The sequence below is a fragment of the Canis aureus genome, chromosome 4, assembly GCF_053574225.1.
Source record: "Canis aureus isolate CA01 chromosome 4, VMU_Caureus_v.1.0, whole genome shotgun sequence".
Taxonomy (NCBI): domain Eukaryota; kingdom Metazoa; phylum Chordata; class Mammalia; order Carnivora; family Canidae; genus Canis; species Canis aureus.
The window spans coordinates 24227287-24246814 of NC_135614.1; the positions used below are offsets into that span (position 1 = coordinate 24227287).

Below are 19528 nucleotides of genomic sequence, written 5' to 3' on the forward strand. Positions count from 1 at the left end.
TTCACCCATTTTTGCCCTCCTCCCACTCCCCGCCTCTGGCAACCACGCCAATCTGTTCTCTGTGAGCTGGGTTTTTGTTTTTTAAGATTCCACATGTCGGTGAGATCCTACAGAATTTGTCTTTCTCTATCTGACTTATCTCACTTAGCATGATGCCCTCAGGGTCCATTCACATTGTCACAAATGGCCAGATTTCCTTCTTTTTTTATGGCCGGATAATACTCCGTTGTAAGTATACAGCACGTTTTCTGTTGCCATTTATTCTTTGATGGACACTTCTAAGTTGCTTCTCTATGTTGGCTGTTGCAAATAAAGCTGCAGTGAACATGGGAGTGCACATACCTTTTCAAGATAGTGTTTTCATTTTTTTTTCAGATAAATACACAGAAATGAGATTGCTGGATCATATGGTATTTCTATTTTTAATTTGGGGGAGGGGTCCCTATTGTTTTCCATAGTGGCTGCACCAATTTGCATTCTCACCAAAAATGCATGGCTTCCTTTTCCTTCACATCCTCAGCAACACTTGTTGTTTCTTGTCTTGATGATGATAGCCATTCTGACAGGCGTGAGGTGATACCTCATCATGGTTTTGATTTGCATTTCCCTGCTGATCCGTGATGTTGAGCACCTTTTCACGTGTCTGTTGGCCATCTGGATGTCTTCTATGGAAAAATGTCTATTCGGGTCCTCTGCCCTTTTTTTCTTTTTATATCAGATCTTTTTCTGCTGTGGAGTTGCAGGAGTTCTTTATATATTTTGGATATTAACCCCTTATCAGATTTGTGACTTGTAAATATTCTCTCCCCTTCGGTAGGTTGCCTTTTCACTTTGTTGATGGCTTCCTTTGCCGTGGAGTAGCTTTTTAATCTGATGCTGTCCCACTTATTTATTGTACCTTTTGTTGCCTGTGCTTCTGGAGTCAGATCCAAAATGTCATCCCCAAACCTGGTGTCGAAGAACCTACCACCTATGTTTTCTTCTAGTTTTATGGGTTTAGGTCTTCCATTCAAGTCTTTCTTTTTTTTTTTTTAAATTAGAGTTAATTTCTGTATATGGTGGGAGACAGTGGTTCAGTTTCATTCTTTTGCATGTGGCTGTCCAGTTTTCCCAATACCACTTACTGGAGAGACTGCCTTTTCTCCATTGAGTGTACTTGGCTCCCTTGTCAAATATTAGTTGGCCATATATGCATGGGTTTATTTCTGGGCTCTCTATTCTGTCCCATTGATCTACGTGTCTGTTCTGCTGATGTCATACTGTTTTGATTATTATAGCTTTATAATACAGTTTGAAATCAGAGCATGTGATATCTCCAGCTTTGTTCTTTTTTGTCAAGATTGCTTTGGCTATTTTGGGTCTTTTGTGATTCCACATTAGTCTTAGGATTGTTCTATTTCTGTGGAGAAAAAAAATGCCATTGGAAGTTTGATAGGGATTACATTGAATCTATAGATTGCTTTGGGTAGGATAGACATTTTATCAATATTCGTTCTTCCAATCTATCAGCATGGAGTATCTTTCTATTTGTGTTTTCTTCAATTTCTTTCATGATGTCTTATAGTTTTAACCTTAGTATATTCTATTTTCTTCTACCAGATTTCATTTTTTAAGATACCAGTCACGACCCACTAGATTGATTTCATGACCAACTAATGCAAGTTTGAACATCTCTAGAAGAAGCCTCCTCTACTTACTATGCAATGATGATGATGGTAGTGGTGGTGGTGGTGGTGGTGGTGGTGATATTATCTCATGTTCCTCAAGCATTCAGTACAGGAGGCAGAGTGGTAGGGACCCCAGGCTCCAGACTTAAACATCCAAGTTTATCCTGACTCAGCCATTTCTGAGCTATATGACTTTGAATAGGTTGCTTGTATCAGCAGTGACCCAGTATAGCTACCAGTCACAGAACCACCCCCCAGCCCCCAGAGAGTTTCTTAAATAAGATTGAAGTGTATTTCTCTCTCCCTGTAAGGGAGATATACTGCTTTCCTATAGAGGTGAGCAGCCTTGGGTGGCTCCTTCAAGCTCTCTTCTCCACGCTGTTCCTAGGATGTGGCACTCATCATCATCATAGTCCAAAGTGGTTGCTAGAGCTCTGGCCATCACATCCATATTCTAAGCTGCAGAATGAAAGAAATGAAGAACGGTACTCTCCCTCCTTTTTAAGAAGACCTCCTAGAAATATCGTACAAACTTTTGTAAGTTCATCTCATTGGCTAGAACTTACTCATATGGCCGTGCTTATCCTCGAAGGAAGCTGGCACATGTTACCACAGATAATGGTTCTAGGCGGACTGGAGTCTATAGCAGTTCTAGGCAGATAGTGTCGTACCACCCAAAAATCACAATTTTTGTTCATTTGAAAAAGGGAGCATGGATGTTTATTCTCTGCCACATAACCTCTCGTGTGCCTCGGTTTTCTCTTCTGGAAAAATGGTGATGAGGTTCGCTCCTTATGGATTTGTTGTGGGGCTTCAGTGAGATAATTCACATAAAGAACACAGACACAGGATAGGTGCTAAACAAATGGTAGGTACTGTCACTCAGTGCCTGGCGCCGAGCTCAGCAACTACACGTGACATCTCGCAGAGGCCCCCATGACGACGTGGTGAGGTAGAAATTAGCCTCCCCGTTTTATAAATGACAGCACTGAGATTCAGCAAAGTTAGCTGTTTGCCTGAGGTCATACCGTGGAAGGGGCAGAGCTGAGGAATGAACCCTTGTTTCTAGAATGCCACATCCTTTCCTTTCACCATGAACTTGCACAGCCTCCTCACGGAGACCGAATCCCTCCCTGGGAGCCTGGTGAAGCTGTGGGGCGGAGGGGTATGACAAGATGCACGCTGAACCTGACTGGCAGGTGTCTGAATCCAAGGCCAGAGCTCACTCTGCTGGCTCAACCACCTGCAGCAGGCACCCCCTGCCCAGAGGGGAAACAAGACCAGGACAAAAGACCCCTCTAAGCTCCCCAGCAAGATCCCTAAACGTAGGGTCTGGAAGATAAAGGTCTTCAATTTGTTCAGTGATCCTGGGCAAGCCTCAGTCTCTCTGTCTGCAAAATGGAGGGAGTGCTGCTCATCTTTGTCTCTGCTCTGGGGACATTGTTACAACAGCGCGACCAGCGTGTTTCGAACTCCTCGAGAAACAAGTCTTTGTAAGGGAGATATACTGCTTTCCTCTAAGTGAGCAGAACATTCTGACTGCTGGAGGTGGGGGTGGGCGGGGGAGCGAGGGAACCCAAATGCCTGTGCGTGGGGGCTGCTGTTCAGGCATGAGTGCTCGGGGCGCTCACCGGATGTGACTGTCTTGCCATCAAGCCCTGGGCTGAAGTGGCCCGGGTGAGTGGGGGCTAGGGCTGCAACCCTCTGCTGGTCTCAGAGATCACCGGTGATTTATAGTTCCTGTGTCGGACTTTGACCTTAATTTCTTCTGTCGTCGCAGGGCTGTAAAATTCATTAGGGACCCGCAGGCGGAGTGATGGAGATGTCAGGTGGGCAATCATGTGGGTATTTAATCTATCAGATGTGTGGCTTGCCATTTAGGGAGACAACAAGAGAATGTGGAATCAATACGGCTCATTAGCGAGCAGCACGTGCTGGCCCAATCAGCGCCCGCCAATGGCAGCAGGCGTGGGGGGCGTGCCACCTGGACTCTAAGTCACCTTGGGGTGAGGACGTGTCCTGGCGCGTGGTGGGACCAGCCCCAACCCAGGCACCTCTCCCTCACCTTCCTGCTAGGCCTGGAGCTGCCTGTTGCATCCCACGGGGCAAGGGAGAAGAGGGAAGGGGTGAGGGCAGGGGTGTATGGTGAGATCTGGTAATGGGGGAGTCATGGTTTGACTGCACCTCCAGGGGGTTGATTAGACTGTCTTTTCTTCTTCCTTCCCTCTCCTCTGCACATGAGGGCTCACTTAACTAAGCCTCAGCCCCCGTGTCTGGCCCCCCGTCTCTCTGGCCCCCTCCCCTTCTCATCCTCTGCCACATAATCCCAGCTTGATGACTGGCCCCGGAGAGGCCCTGCGTCCCTTCTGACTGTGAATGTCTTGTTCACCCCCAGGCAGCCAGCTACTCTCCCTCCTGCATCCCTGGGAAATGGTTTTCTGTCTCCTTCTTTCCTTTGTTTGATGGTCAGATGTGATTTTTTTTTTTTTTAAGTCACTCAGTTGAGTCTTCCTCAAACCCAAGGGCGTAAGGGAATGGACAGTGGTATAGGAGGGCTAGGAACTGAATTTTTTTCCTCTTTGTTGTGTGTGTGAATGTCGGACAGACTACGGTTCAAATCCCAGCTCTGCCAGGGATTTGAACCCCAGCTGGAGGACCCTGAGCCGCTTGCAGCTGTGAGAACAGGGATGTGCTGTCACCATGTGTGCCCAGTGCCCAGCCCGTGTCTGAGGCCTGGCTCCCCCAGACGCAGACTCTGAGACAGGACTTGCGGGCAGGCAGCTTACCTGGGAGGTGGCCCCCAGTAACCTGGGACTGGGAAGTGAGATGAGGCCACTAAAGGGGGTGTCATGAAGCCACTTACCGTGGCGGGCTGTTGGAGCTCTGTCCACTGAGACACCTGAGGGGGAGAGGTGAGCCAGTGTCCCTCCGGGCAAGGAGGCTGGGGTACTGATCCATCGACTCCAGCCCCCACTGGGGATGTGGATACCCCGACATGGCAACTGCTTCCTTGAGAGAAGAGCCTGTGGGGCCAAAAGAGGTCCAGGCACTCAGTATAGCAGCCTCTGCTGGGTGGAGTGAGCACCAGGGGGTTGTAGGTGGCGCTGGCTCTTTCTGTCAGTTGAACACTTGTCACGTCCATACAACAAGGGAAATAGGAGTATTTATTCCCCCAGAGTGGGAATGGAAGTGGAACGTGTCAGGACACAGATTTCTTAGGATAATGCCTGGAACCCAGTCAGGACTAAACCAGGCTGAGCTGCTGTTACTGGTTTTCTAGTTATTATTAGCTGGAGCTGCATCGTCTGTAAAATGGGATTGTGCTTCTTATCTTGCTGGTTGTTTTAAGGATTAGGGACGAAGCTTGTCCAGTTCCTCAGGCAATGCCAGGCCCACAGGTGCCGCTCAGCAAGGCAGTGATCTCTGCCATCCCTGTGCCTCTGAGGGCCCCCCCCCCCCACCGACAATCCCTCCCCCGAAGCAGGAGGCCCCGGGGACCACCAGGCCCGCCCAGGCCCCAGGCTCTGGCAGCTGCCTGCCACCCTGACAGCCTTTGACATCTCGTAATTGCTTTCCCAGGAAGACTCCTTTAAGCACAGAGCTGCTGGCCAGAGCAATTTGCTCCCCATCAATTTTTATTTCCAGGTTTTAAAATAAAGAGAACTAAAGAAGGGGGTGGAGGAGCCCAAGAACAACACCGTGTCCTCAATAACAAACAAGCCGGGGACCCCTCACACCTGGAGAACACCTGTCAGCCTGATCCTCATCCCTCCTCCCCCTGCCACAGAGGCGAGACACCTTCATACCTGGGGCGGGGGCCTGGCTCGTGCTGGGCCAGGGGGACGCCTCCCGCAGGGCTGAGTGCCACGTGCCCTCCACCCCCACGCGGCCTGCAGCTGGCCCAGACTGCTAGGAAGTGACAGTGGGCAGACGAACACCTTCCCCCCTCGAGGCGATTCCCACTGCCAGGCACCGGTCTAAAGCGCCTTACATGTGGGGGCGCCTGGGTGGCTCAGTCGGGTAAGCATCTGCCTTTGGCTCAGGTCATGATCCCAGGGTCCTGGGATCGAGCTCTGCATCAGGCTCCCTGCTCAGCGGGGACTCTGCTTCTCCTCTCTCTGCCCCTCTCCCCGCTCATGCTCTCTCTCTCTCAAATAGATCAAATTTGTAATAAAAAAAGAAAGGAAGGAAGGATGGACGGACAGACTTTACATGCAACCCTTTCTTTAATCCTCATGATGACTCGGCAAGGCAGGTACTACTATCAGGCCCATTTGACAGATGAGAGATGAGAGAGCAGAGCCTTAGAGTACATGTTCCTATGGTTGTTCCTCCTCCTTTCTCCTTCCCCTTCCTCCTCTCCTCTTCTCCCTTCTCCTCTCTTTCTCTTCCATCCCCCACCTCCCCCCCACCCCATCATATCCTTCTGGTGCCCATGCCTCTTCAGAAGTCCATCTACTCAGGAGCGGGGACTCTTGGCTTGTCACTGGTAGAAAGGACCTCGTAAGTCATCACATATAATCTCTTTACTCTGCTGCAGTCTGTGGAGGGCGGCCTCTGTGCCTGGCACTGGCTGGATGCAGGGCATGCATGTGGAGCAAGACCGGTCCTGGCCTCATAAAGCGCACAGTCTGTGGGAGGAGGTAGCCAGTGAACATGCACCCAGATGTTCCTGCCAAAACCACGCCCTTCTCCGCATCGCACCCAGCCACCAGGCAGGGCTGACCACCCCAGCTGAGTCCAGCCAGTTCCCAGCACAGCGCTCACCACCCCAGTCTAAGCCCATTGCCTGTTACCACTACTGACTACCGTGACCACTCGGCTCCTAGCCCACGCAGCAGCAAGTGGGCAGCCGAGTGAACTTTTACAGAGGTAAATGGGTCCTGTTAGCTGAACCCATGGAGGTGAGAAGGAGCACTGTTGGCCCAGGAAAGTGGGGTTTAAGGGTTGTGAGGCAGGAGCAAGCCTGTCCTATTTGGAGCCCGGAGACTGGGTGGCAGGAGCCGAGTGATCCAGAGATGGTTCAGAGAGGATGTCAGAGGCTGGCCAATTTGGATTTTTGTCTCAAATGCTCTGGGAGTCTGACACACTGGCCAGTGGCATCTTATATCGTCAGTCTGGCTCCAATGGAGAGTGGGCTACTGGCGCCAGAGCAAGGCGGGCAGATGGGTGAGGAGGCCGTGTAGCACACAGGCCCTGAAATCCAGTGTCTCATTCAGGGTCCTGCAGCTGGAGGGTCGGAGCAGAAGCTGGACTAGAACCCAGATCTCACTTTGCCATTTTGTCGGCATTTTCATGACTCCACACTTAGTGCAGGTCCTCTGTGAGGCCCTTGGTGCCTGGTCTTGTACTGTGCCTTCCAAGGAGAAGCGCATTCTGACCCTGGAGGAGCAGAGGGTCCAGCAGGGTGAGCAGAGAGGCTTTAACACAACTTGTACAACAACTGGTCCTCAGTGGCTGCAGGGAAGTCAGTGTTGAGAGATCCTAAGGACCTCGCAGCTCTTAGTACCATGATTAATTAGTCTGCCATGGGCATGGGTAATGGAGTGGTGGCTGTCCGTCCCTGATCCCATGTTGGAACATGAGGGAGGAAAGGCCCTCGTCCCTTTCCCTACCACCAGTTGGGTCCCTACCCTTTTGTAACTACCCCCCAAACCAGTGACTCCACTGTCCCACGAGCTCTGAGCCTCTGTCCCCAGACCCAGACTCCCCAGCGGCATCCTCTTGTCTTAAGGCCTCCTATATGCCCAGAGAGCCAAGAGCAGGACCCAGGAGCTTTCCTGAATATGTTTTTCTTCCTCAGATCCAATGTTCCCGTGATCTCTCCCACACCCCATCATTCACTCCCTAGTACCACTGCCCACCTGGAGCACTCCCTTCTAATCCCCTACACAGCATTTTCCTTACAGTTACTAGCATTTTCTCTCCTCTGGGGAGTGTGACCTTTCCCCTGGCCAGGACCCGCATGAAGGTGCTCAGACCAGCAGCTTCCAGCCAGACCTTTCTGCCCACCTACCACCTGTCACACGCTCACCCGTCAGCCCCAGCTTCCTTCTTAGATGACAAGCAAAAGTGATACACCAAGCATGTCCCCAGAAGTGTGGGGCGGACTAAATATTTCCCCGCCATTGGCTTCCGTCTCGCATCCTAGAAAGAAAAAGAAATCTCAAAGAGCGCCATGGGGGAGAATGCAGGAGCTTGGGAGAGGACCAGGCCTTATGGGCCTATCAGGCCAGTGGAGGTCACCCGGCCTCTGGGCTCCTGGGGTCCTTCCGTGGAGGCCCTCGTGCCTCACGCCGGCCACACCAGCCTCCCAGAGCTTGCAAGAGTGCAGTAAATCTCCCGTAGTTTAAGGAGTTATTCAGAGAGGCTCAGCGAATGATGAATGTGGAAAGCATTACCAGCAAAGCACCGGGACTCCGTGGAGCTGTTTAAAAATGCATTCTCCCATGTAAATTTCTGCTCCATCAATCCTTATGACATGTCAAACATTGCTATTGTTTCCTGAACAAATTGTACCGTGTGCCCTTCTCTGCAGATTTGTGCACGGGAGCAGAACTGCTCGCTGGCACCTGCCGCCTGCCACCATTGCCGGGCCCCAGGGCTGCTGGGGAGGCAGCTGGGCCTGCCTTGCTTCAGAGCAGAAGCCCCGTGCGGGGTGTCTGGGCGAGCATGCGTGACGGGGGTGGGGGGGCCCTGGTGGGGAGTGATTGAGTGAGTGCCCGCCAGCTGCTGGCCTGCAGGGAAGGGCACACAGGTGGCCGGGAAGGGGTGTGGAGGGGCCACCGGGGCTGAAACGGGGTGGGGTGGGCCTTGCCCAAGACTGAGGGTGGGTGTGAGCATGTGCGTGTGTGTGTGTGAGATTGCGTAGTGGGGTGGGGGGCCCACCTGAGCCAGACAGAGAGGAAGAAGATTTCCATGGGCTGCAGGAGGACAGGGATGTATTGCGGGCTGCCTGGGCCCGAGAGAGAGAGAAAGAGAGAGAGAGAGAAAGAGAAGGAAGGGTAGGGAATTGTGAGGATACAGGAAGAGAGAAGATGCAAGGACAGGACTTTGGGGCTATAGAGAAGGGTAGAGGCTGTTTGAAACCGTGAGAGGAGAGGGTGTCTGTGTCCAGGGAGGGATCAGTGCTGTCAGAGAACAGCAGCACCCAGTGGGTGGCAGTTCAGAGGGAGACCCAGGAGAAGACCAAAGCAGGCAGGAGTCAGCTTGGGGCATAAGGCCTAGTGTCCGTGATGGGCCTCTGCTAGGCTATGAAGAGGGACAGCAGTGGGTGCAGAGATACACGGGGACAGTGTGTCGGTAAGAAAGGCCCTTGGTCCAGAGCAAATGGATGGAAGAGGGTGGGAGATGGCGACTGCTCACTGTGAATGAAAATAGGCTGAGTGAGGAGGGCCCCCTTGGGAGGGACCCAGGATTGTGGAGGACCTGACCACTCTCATGCAATGGTGGGTCCTGGGAGTGGGCATGGATGTCATGATGAGCAGGGCTGGGCAGAGAGCCCTTGTAATGCATGCAAGTTAAAGGAAGAGCTGTATCCAGAGGGTGCTCGGTGAAGGGCTCTGGGTGGGTTGGGAAGGGTGGCCCCAGCCAGTCGAGCTGCCCTGGCCTTTATCAGGTGACCGCCTCTCCCAGTCTAGGTCCTAAACCTTGTGCCCACACTGAGATCGAGCTTCAGTAGAGGTGGGGGGGGGTCCTTATTTGAGGGTCCAGGGTCCCAGTGGGTGCACCTGCATCCTGGGAAACTACAGCCCGAGACCGTCTCCTGCTTCCTCTGCTGATGGGCATGAGAGGTGCTCTCCCCCCGCCCCACCAAAGGAGCAGCAGGGGAGGGGGGGTGGTTAATAGCTCACAAGAGTGCAGTTCAGTTCATACCTTGTACTGTGGCCATTTGACATTGAGCAAGTTGACTGACCTCTCTGAGCCTCAGTTCCATCTGTAAAATAGGGATAACATTGATTCTGGTCTCGCCACCACCAGAGTAGGGCTGTTGGAGAGAAGGAATGAAATAACACTGGGCATGGGTATGTGCTCATAGGGAGATGGCAAGGGGCACCGTCTTACCCTCCCCCTGCCCCATAGCCAAGGGAAGGATGGGCACCTCTGACTCAGGTCTGGCCAGTCTAGGAATTTGGCTGTCCCCCCACTGCAGGCTCACCTTGTCTTAACCTTTGGAATTTCCCCCACCATGCGTATATATTTTTTTCCTTTTTGTCAGCAGAAGAAGATTACACTTCTGCCGGCATTGTCCATCATGGAAATAAGCCCTCACGATGCAATTATAAAGGCCCAAATGAGGGAATTAGTTTTGCGGGTAATGCCGGTGTTGGGGGGGAATCAGAGGAGATGCCTTATAAATCAGGCGCTGGACAGCAGCCAGTCGCAGCCGCACCCTGTCCCCACGTGCCAGCGGCGGGGACAGCTGCTGACCTGTGTGCGGGCCCCCCTTCCTGGGCTGGCCGCCTCCGAGCTCCGTGCCGGTGGTAGGGCCCTTCCCCGAGGGAGCTCCCCAGGGCTTCTCCGTGGCCCGCAGGAGATGGGCCCAGAGACCCAAGCACACCTGGGCAAAGAGGCCTTGCCCGGGACTCATGGGTCTAAAATAGCAGCCCCGTCACCTGCTAGCCTGCTTTCTGCTCTAATTCTCTGCACAGTTGTTACCATTGTCTGAAATTGTGTTCTTTGGTATTTCTCCTCTGCAGTCTCATCTTCTCCCCTTCCCAAATGTAAGGCACATTCGAGCAAGGGCCTTGGCGCTCCTGTAGCTGAGATGCCTGTGCCTGGGATGGTAGCTGGCATAGTGGCAGAGCCCAGAACACATTTAATGAATACGTGGCTGGGAGTCTGGTCATTGCCTTCACGAAGGTTCTCTCCGTGGAATGCCAGGTGTCTGCCCCTCTAGATCCACTCTGCCCCTTCCCACCCGCTCTGCGCGTGCCCCAGCAGGCTGACTGCATGGGCTATTGGGGGAGTCCTTCTCCTCAGTTTGCAGAACTCAGGTGGGACATCAGAGCTTGAGAGACTCGTTGGAGAGGCTCTAGAAATGTCAGCTGCACCCCCCTGGGTAACCTGAACAGCCCCATCTGGCTGCTCACTGCCCACTGTGGTATCTACTGATGGAGGGTATCACCCTCTCCCCTCCCCCCCCAAGAAAGAAGGTCATGCCAACCCTTGGTGGCCAGCAGCGGAAATCCCAGATTTTACTAAATTTGGCAAAGATCTTGACCCCTGTGTTGGACACAACAGAGGACACAAAAATGAGTAAGATACAGACTTCTCTTTCAAGGGGTGGACACGGAGCATACTCGGGCAGTTTTTAAAAATGGCAGATTGTACCACATATTCCAAAAGTGGTACAGCCAGGGGCTCTCAGGTCCAGATGAGGGAGTAGTCAGGGAGCCCCTTAAGTGAGAGGGCTTTGGGGATGGGTCCTGGGGGCTGGACTGGAGTTTGGATGGCAGTTACGGAATGAAGGGATGGTGTAACCAGGCACCAGGAGGACAGCCCGGGTGCACCATGGAGAGGTAGAAGCAAGACTGCCAAAGCCAGCCAGGCCTCAATACCAGGGAGCTGTTCTGGATTTAATTCAGCAATAACAGGGAGCCACCAAAGGTTCTTGAGCAGAGGAAGATCATATTAGCCATTGGTTTTGACTTCTTGTCCCTGGGCCCCTTATGACAGTTTTGGTAAGCAGTAAGGTGTACCAGTGTGTACCTATGGGTAAGATTCTAGCCCTGGGGGATGGCAGAGGGTATGCAGAGCCACCAGAGGGGAGGCCTGAGGCATACCTGAGGTGCTCACCTGGAACGCTGGTTTGGCATTCCTTAGAATTCCTGGGTGTGGTCTGAGAGCCGGCCAGCTCGGCCGTCCTCGTCCGCCATCCCTGTCGCTGTCTGCCTGCCTTGTGAGACCCTGGACACCACCCTGCAGGGAGATACATATACTCATTCCTAGAATTTAAAAAAAAAAAAAAAAAAAAAAGCCAAACCAGGGCTCCAGGTGAGTGCTTCAAACTCAGGCAAGTTTCCTGGTGATGATCCTGTCTGCTTCCCTGTTGGGCAAAGGCAGGGAGCAGGGGGTTATATAACCCAGCTCATGGGGCTGTGGCCAGAATTAAACACATGTATGTGGATGCATGTTGTGGAGGCGTGGATGCAGATGTCCCTGTAGAGGACAGAGATTGCGAGCACTCCTGTGCAGGTGCCATGACCCCACCGTGTCCCCAGGGAGCCACAGCCCAGTGGAAGGAAATGTGGAAGTTGACAACCTCCTCTCCACAGCACCTTCAGAGATGGGAATGATTCCCAAAGGGCCGAGCTAACCCAGCCTTGGGGAGCCAAGGAGGACAGAAGGGGGTGAGCCAGAAAGGAAAGGAAGGAACTGATCCAGGCAGAGGGAGCAGATGGGCGGCCAGTCTGGCCCAGAACCCCACGTGGTCTGGCCTGGGTCAGAGATGAGGCTGGAGCCGCCAGCAGAGGCCAGAGGGCAGGGCCACAAGTGTGTCCTGGAGGAGGAAGGGCCTGTCCCTTGAGGGCACCAGGGAGCCCAGGAGGATTCAGGGCTGCCAAGTGATGGGATTTGCTGCTTCCTCCCAGGCACAGAGCCCCCTAACCCACAGGCCCCCCTGCAGGCCCTCTGTGTCGGTGCCAGCTGCCCCCACCCTAGCAGGGGCACAAAAGCAGCTTTTCATCTTCTTCTTATTCTGCTTCACGCATTTGAAAGATGAAAGTTCTCCCTCTCCTCTTTGCTGGACATACATATTTCATACGGTCATTAGACGGTGGCACTAAAGGACTCACAAATCTTTCTCGGTCAGCATCAGTGGCTTGGGCAGGCAGCGAGAGGCCCCGGGGAAAAGGGTCACTGTGGAAGCCATGGCTGTGCCAAGCCCACTGGGGGAGGCGATGAGGACTGGGGCCGGGGGGTTAGAGGCCAGTGTCTGCCCAGGGAGGAAAGACCAGCCCATCTTGTCACCTAATTTCTCTGGGCCTCAGCTGCTCCAGGCCCCCGCGTGAAAGGGCTTGGACAGGGGGACCTCTGGGGTCCTTCATGCCCTGACAGTCCTAGTGCAATTCCATGGGGCATCCAGATAGGAAGGACTCTTGTCCCCAAGGCCAGGAACCCCCTCGTGGTTTGACCAGGCCCCTTGCTTCCTCCAAAGCCCAGCCCTCTCTTCCTCTCCTCCCGATCCCCTCCGTGCCACCTAGCTGCTGCTCTCTTGGGTCCCTATCCCCTTCTCTCGGCCTCTTTTACTCCCTTCCCTCTGAATCCTGTCTTCCCTGGCTTTGCCACCCCCTCCCTTGTTGCCTGCCCCCACCCCCTTCTTACTAGAATTCATTCATTCATGTTCCGGGCATTCATGCAGCACCTGCTCTGTGCTGGGCGCTGTGTGCTGGGAGGGGAGCCCAGCTGATGCCACTCTGCCTCCGTTGCTCCCCCAGACCCTTTCCTTTGACATCCCAGGATGCTGAGGCCTGAGGGGGGTGATGATTGTCATACAGTGACCTGAGCTATTGACACCAGCCTGGCACTGGGATCTCTAGGCCACACTGCCCCCTCACCAAGGGGCCCGATGGCATCCGGTCAGTTCTTCCCCAGACCAAGCTGCACTTACGATAGTTGAATACTACCACACGTGGTGATGACGATTAGTGGGGCAAAGGGGGACTCGGGCTCCTCCGTGCTGCTTCTCTGGTCCCTGCACAAGAAGAGAAAGGCTTATTCTGAGGAGCTTTGTCTCCTTCCCCCAGAATCACCAGGCGTAGGTTCTTCCGAGAGCAAGCTCTCCTCTCGGTTCAGAAGGGATAACACACAGAGGCCAAGGGCATGGCGAGACAGCACTGGCTTCGAATCCCTGTGAAGGCTTGGGTGAGCTCTATTCCTTCTGTGTGCCTCAGTTTCCTTGTTTGCAAACTGGAGGTGGTACTGCTGGTAGGACCTACCTCATAGGATGGTTATGAAGATAAAATGTGTGACAAGTATGAGGTGCCCAGTAAATAAATGGCAGTTGTCCTGAGGAGTGGCTCAGGGTACCAGGGAGTGCCTGTCCGGGAACCAGTCCTGCGGAGGAGGGCGGGTCCCATGGCTCAGCATCTTCCTCATCACTTCTTCAACACGCATCCCTAAGAACCTGTGGTGTACTCGGAGCCTGACCAAGTGGAAGTCTGCACAGTCTGCTGGAACACACACAGTGGGGATGTTGAGGGGGAATCTGGCATAAGAGACAGACCTATAAAAGCAGGGCTACAGCCCCAGAAATGGCTTCTTTCTGTATAATCAAGTTTTCTGGATAACCGAGATCTGAACCCTTTGGTTTTGTTTGTTTTTTAAAGATTCTATTTTTTTTTTCATGAGAGACAGAGAGGTAGAGACCTAGACAGAGGGAGAAGCAGGCTCCTCACAAGGAACCTGATATGAGACTCAGTCCCAGGACCCCAGGACCACTCCCTGAGCCGAAGGCAGATGCTCAGCCAGTGAGCCACCCGGGCGCCCCTTGAACCCTTTGAGTTTAGACATTTTTTTCACTTGGATCATTTGGCGTAGAAATATATTACTCACTTCTCTGCCCTCCTCAACTAAGTATACTGAACACAAATTTTTCTCGAAAATTCAGGTTGATCGTAAAGAATGTAGAACTTGGTAGATTTCACAGAATCTAGGAACTTTAAAGAGAACTTCAAAAAATACTTAGTACAAAGATACCGAGGGTGGGGGAAATAGAGGTTGGTAAAAAGGTATAAACTTTGAGCTGTAAGATGAATGAGGTCTGAGGATCCAATGTATAACATGACTATGGTTGGTAACACTGTATTTTATCATTGAAATTTGCTAAGAGAGTAGAACTTAAGTGTTCTCGCCAAAAAAGGGGGAAAAAAAGTGGTAAATAAGGGAGGTGATGGATGTGTTAATGAACTCAGCGGGGGGACATCCTTTTATAAGGCACATGTGTATCAGATCATCACACCGTACCCTTAGATAGGTTACACTTTGTCACTTACTCCTCACTAAAGCTAAAAAATAAAAGTATTGAAATATATTTTTATTAGCCAAAACTCTAGCCAATCACCATCTTACAGAGAAGCCCTGAATGCAAAGCAGATGTCCCCAAGGTCAGCCCAAGGCCTTTGCCTCCCGGCATCTGGCAGCAGGCAGCAGGTTGCCCGGCTGAGAAAGGGAGCAGAGTCCCAGCGCCCGGCATACGGCGTACGGCGCGCGCTTAATAAGGAATGAGCAGATGAATGGGTGGTGTCATTTAACCTATACTGTGGACCGTAACCAAGCCAGGAATGATGCCGCAGCCGGGAGTCCCACCCACAAAAGCCAATCCCCTGCTGAAAGTGCCCTCATTCTGGAGAAGGGAGAGGGACCCCATGGCGGGGTGGGAGGGGGTAGCCTAAAGAAAGGAACCACAGCCTGGGAGTGGGGATCCCTGTTTCTGCCTCATTTTGCTCATAACCTGGCTCATGACCTAGAATGGGCCTCGCTGGGGTCGGGGCCTCAGTGTTGTGATCTGTAAAATGGGTGGAAATATCTGTCTCCCTCATCACATGGGACAGTTGTGAGGATGAAATGAGGTCATGATGAATGTGCATGGTCTGTGAAAATGTAAAAGTCGGGACCACTGGACAGGCCGGCAGTGGTCACCATCATTGCCACTGTCATCAGCCTAAGGCAGGCCTCTCTCCCTCCCGTCTCTTCCGACTGCAAGTGGCAGGACCAGACCGGGTAAAAGAGATCTTTCTTGTTGGACTCACAAATCAAACTGAGGGTGGAAGGGATGTCAGAGGAAGGACTCCAGAACTACCAGGCTCCCGCCTCTCCCCTCCTAGCTCTCCGCGGGGGGCACCTTCATCGTCCTCACACAGCCAGCAGCTCCCAGTGTGTTTGGCCTTCACTGTCCCAGAGGGAAGCTTCCAACCCCAGCAGCAGTAAGAGGAATCCCAGAGAAGGATTCTGACGGGCCCCAGCTGTGGTCAAGGGCGAGCAGAGAGCCCCCACTGAGACTGCTTGCTGGAGCAGAGACAGGTGCCAAAGAAGATGGGTCGAGGTGGCAGTATAGGACCTTGCCAACCAGATGACAGTCCGCCTTTTGCATGCAATGGGTTATTCCCAGGGTTCAAGAAGGCAGGGGCCCCAGAATCCCCCTGAGGGGACTTTCCTGCCAGGAAGCCCATCAGATATGGAGGCTTTGGGGACTGGGAGAGTCCACCAGATGGGTGAACCCACTTCCACCTTTGTCTGCAATATTTTGCAAACCTATAGGTTGTGACCCCACACTGCAGATCCAAGGCCTCACCCCCAAGCCCTCTGAGCATCTGCAGAGCAGAAGCCTGCCTGGCCTGACACGAGTCCAGAAGAGGTGGTTTCCCCAAGTTAGAGGTTTAGACAGAAGACCGATCCTCCAGAACTGCACTGTCCACTGTTAACCTCAACAGCTCTTGGTGCCTGGGGACACCTGTACTGAACAATGTACCTCTCGAAAATTCAGCCAGAGGAGCTGTGTGGGAGGACCACGGGGTTGGCCGTGGACACGTTCCGGTGAGATCAAGAGCTTCGCTAGGTCGGGCAGCAATGACGTCCTGTTCTCACTTTTGCAGGCAACAGACAATGACGTGGGCACCTTTGGGGAAGTGAACTACTTCTTCAGCGATGACCCTGACCGGTAAGACCCTGCGCTGGGCCGCCCAGTGCCCAGTGGCACTCAGCGCTATTCACGAGGTTCAGGAAACTTCTCAGTACCCAGGGAGGGCGCCAGGCCCCCGTGGCAGAAGCACTGAGCCAGCAGGGAGTCAGAACCCACGGGCACCGCTGCCAGTGTGGCCCTGGCTGTGGCAGCCTCGGTCAAGTCCTCTAAACTCTCTGAGGCGTAGTTTCTCTGGCCCCCAAAAGGCAGCCTTTAGCTTTGGGAGTGAAGCAGCTCAGAAACGCTGGTGACCGCACCCAGCTACGGCCGTTGCAGCAGCTAGCATCTGGGAGCCCTCGCTGTGTGGCAGGCTGTGCCGAGGGCTTTACACGCATTACCTGATTCCATCCCCACAAGTGCTGGAGGCACTCCTCTCCAGGCACTGCTATCATCTGCACTTTGCTGAGGAGGAAACTCAGAGAGGCTGAGTCATTTGCCCAAAGTCACACAGCTGGCGTGGAGGTCAGGTGGCGGCTTGTCTCACCGCCTGACCTATGCCAGCCTTGCCCTGCCACCCACCGTGGCTCTGGGCCATCTCCTTCCCCTGTCTTCAGTTAAGCTGAAGGAGACGCCCTCTCATTTTTGACATGATCAAAAGCCAAGCTGAAGTCAGAGAGCAGGTCTGCTTCTAAAAATGAAGCGCCTGATGCATCTGGAAGCTCAATAGGATGAATAAGACCGTGGCCGTCAGCCTGGATCATGGGCCCTGACTATCTGTGGGAATGATCAAGAGGAGACAGAGATTGTTAGGCGCGTCCGGCCATTCTCTGCCACCCCAGGTGGAGCCCCAGCATGGGAAGAAGGAGCCACTAGCAGGAGCCACGCACAGGGCACTCTCTCCCTCAGGGCACCCATGTTCACACAGCCTTGTCCTGATCAGCTCGGGTTTCCTCATCTCTTCCCATCTTCACTCTTTGGTCTCGGAGCCAGGACCTGCCAGGCTCGGTGGCTGGCAGCTGTGGACCAGACCCAGGGATACAGGAACCAACTTACAACTCAAGGGAGGCTCCCCCGGGTTAGAGGGATGGTGTCGCAAGTGAAAGAGAGGGAAAAAAAAAAAAAAAAAGAGAGGGCAGATTTCTGACCTCATTTCTGTTTATCACCTCGGGCAAGGACGGGCTGGTAAATAGAGGCCTTATCTCTAAGCTGCTTTACACCTGGGTCCCTTTCTCTCTCCGTCGCACGTGACATAGGTTCTCTCTGGACAAGGACACCGGACTCATCATGCTGATTGCCAAACTGGACTATGAGCTCATCCAGCGCTTTACCTTGACAGTCATTGCCCGGGATGGGGGTGGTGAGGAGACCACAGGCCGGGTCAGGATCAATGTGTTGGATGTCAACGACAATGTGCCCACCTTCCAGAAGGATGCCTACGTGGGGGCCCTGAGAGAGAACGAGCCTTCTGTCACACAGCTGGTGCGGCTCCGGGTGAGAGACCAGGGCATCCTGCTGTCCAGCCCTCCTCCCATCCTTCCCTCTGTGCCCTCATCCCGACCACCTGCCCTGTGGAAGCTGCCACAAGTGAGGCCAACCTGCCGTCCACAAAGAATTCAACCTAGATCCCGGTCAGGCCTCTGAGTAACCAAGTGGGGCAAGTGTCTGGGTCAGCTAAAATTCTAGGTCACCCATTCAGTAAAGGGATGTCCTCCCCATCTCCCTTGGCAAATGGTGAGCAGGATAAGGACCACATAAGGACACCCCACCCAGACCCCTTGGTGGCAGCTTGGAATCTGGAACTGCCAAAGCTGGAAGGAACCAGAGTCCATGGGGACACCACCCATTTCACAGAGCAGGAAACAGGAGGAGCGAGAGCTACCCCCCCCCCCCCACAGAGGCTCAATGAACTCGGGGCCCCACAATACCAGTGTCCACCTGCAGTGAGCTCCCCCCATACATGGCAACTCTGACCAGAGACTTCGTGATGTCCTCGCTCCCCTCCCCCACCATGCCCACCCCGAGTGACAGGACCCTGGGCCTCCATTTAGGACTGGTTTTGGAAGCAGACAGGGATGGAGGCAAGAGACCAGGGGTGGGCACGGGGGCCTGCAAAGAAAGGAGAACCCACACACTGTGCCGTCCCACCCCGCTCAGCTCCCAGTACCCCCAGAGTGATGGGCTGCCTTTGGAGGCTCCCTAGGAACAGAGATGTCTGAAAAGAGGCTAATGAATTCAGTCACCCTAGAAGACAGTCAAGGGGAAGAAAGATCTCTGAACTCATTCCAGTGTGTTCACCCCCCCATACCTTGCATTCATGCGGTGTGCATTTATTTGACACCTACTGTGTGCTGCATGTTGTGCTGGACTATAGGCATGAAATGTAAGGCTCTCACTGGCCTGGAGCTGACAATCTGAGTGAGGCAGGCAGAAATGGAACGGGGAGCCACAGTTGGGTGTGGAGGGACTAATGGGGCATATAGCACAGGGCCCACCTGGTCCCAGGGGTCAGGGAAGGCCTCTGTGGGTCGGGTATTCAAGCTGAGACCAAAGGTTCTGGGAGATGGTTGTGCCAGGTATGGTGGTGACCTCCATCCTCAGAGTAAGCCCCAGCCTTCCCCATTTGCCCTAGGTCTCCAGCTGACCTTCTAGATTCCCATGCCACCTCCATACCCCAACATGAGAGTGGCCTCTGGCTGAGGGACAAATAGAGCTTGGATCACCCAAAGCAGGGGATCCTGAAGGGGCCAGTCCCCCCGTCCCGGCCTCTGAAGGCTCACGGGCCCCATCTGTACTCTTCCTTCCAGGCCACGGATGAAGATTCCCCTCCCAACAACCAGATCACCTACAGCATCGTCAATGCTTCCGCCTTCGGCAGCTACTTTGACATCAGCGTGTATGAGGGCTATGGAGGTAGGCATGCGGCGGGACTGAGCCCCAGCCCAGGGAAGAGAGCCCGGGGGCCAGAGAAGGGTCTGCACACTCACGCCTCTCTCCAGAGGGGGGTGGCCGTCTGTCTCCCAGACACCTGGACAACCCAGGAAGCTGCCCCATAGCCCATCAGCTGGAGCAAGTGACACAAACCTGGGATCACCCCCCTGTAGGATCCGCTCCATCTTTCTCTGGGTCTTAGGCCATGGTCAGCCCAGCATCTGATATCCCCACAGTCTGCAGGGCCCCTCTTTCTTCCCCAGGCTGCCCCGGCAGGTCCATAAGGTAGAGGTGTGTCAGCCAAGCGTCCTGC

At 53.6% G+C, this 19528-nt stretch overlaps 1 protein-coding gene across 1 annotated transcript in view; it reads left to right on the forward strand.

Moving 5' to 3' along the window:
* Window positions 1-19528, forward strand: part of CDH23 (cadherin related 23) — a 364939-nt gene that overhangs the window by 215759 nt on the left and 129652 nt on the right. Inside the window, exons 14-16 of the mRNA XM_077894887.1 lie at window positions 16262-16326; window positions 17541-17778; window positions 19092-19197. Coding sequence (XP_077751013.1) covers window positions 16262-16326; window positions 17541-17778; window positions 19092-19197 — 409 coding nt within the window. The remainder of the gene's footprint in view (window positions 1-16261; window positions 16327-17540; window positions 17779-19091; window positions 19198-19528) is intronic.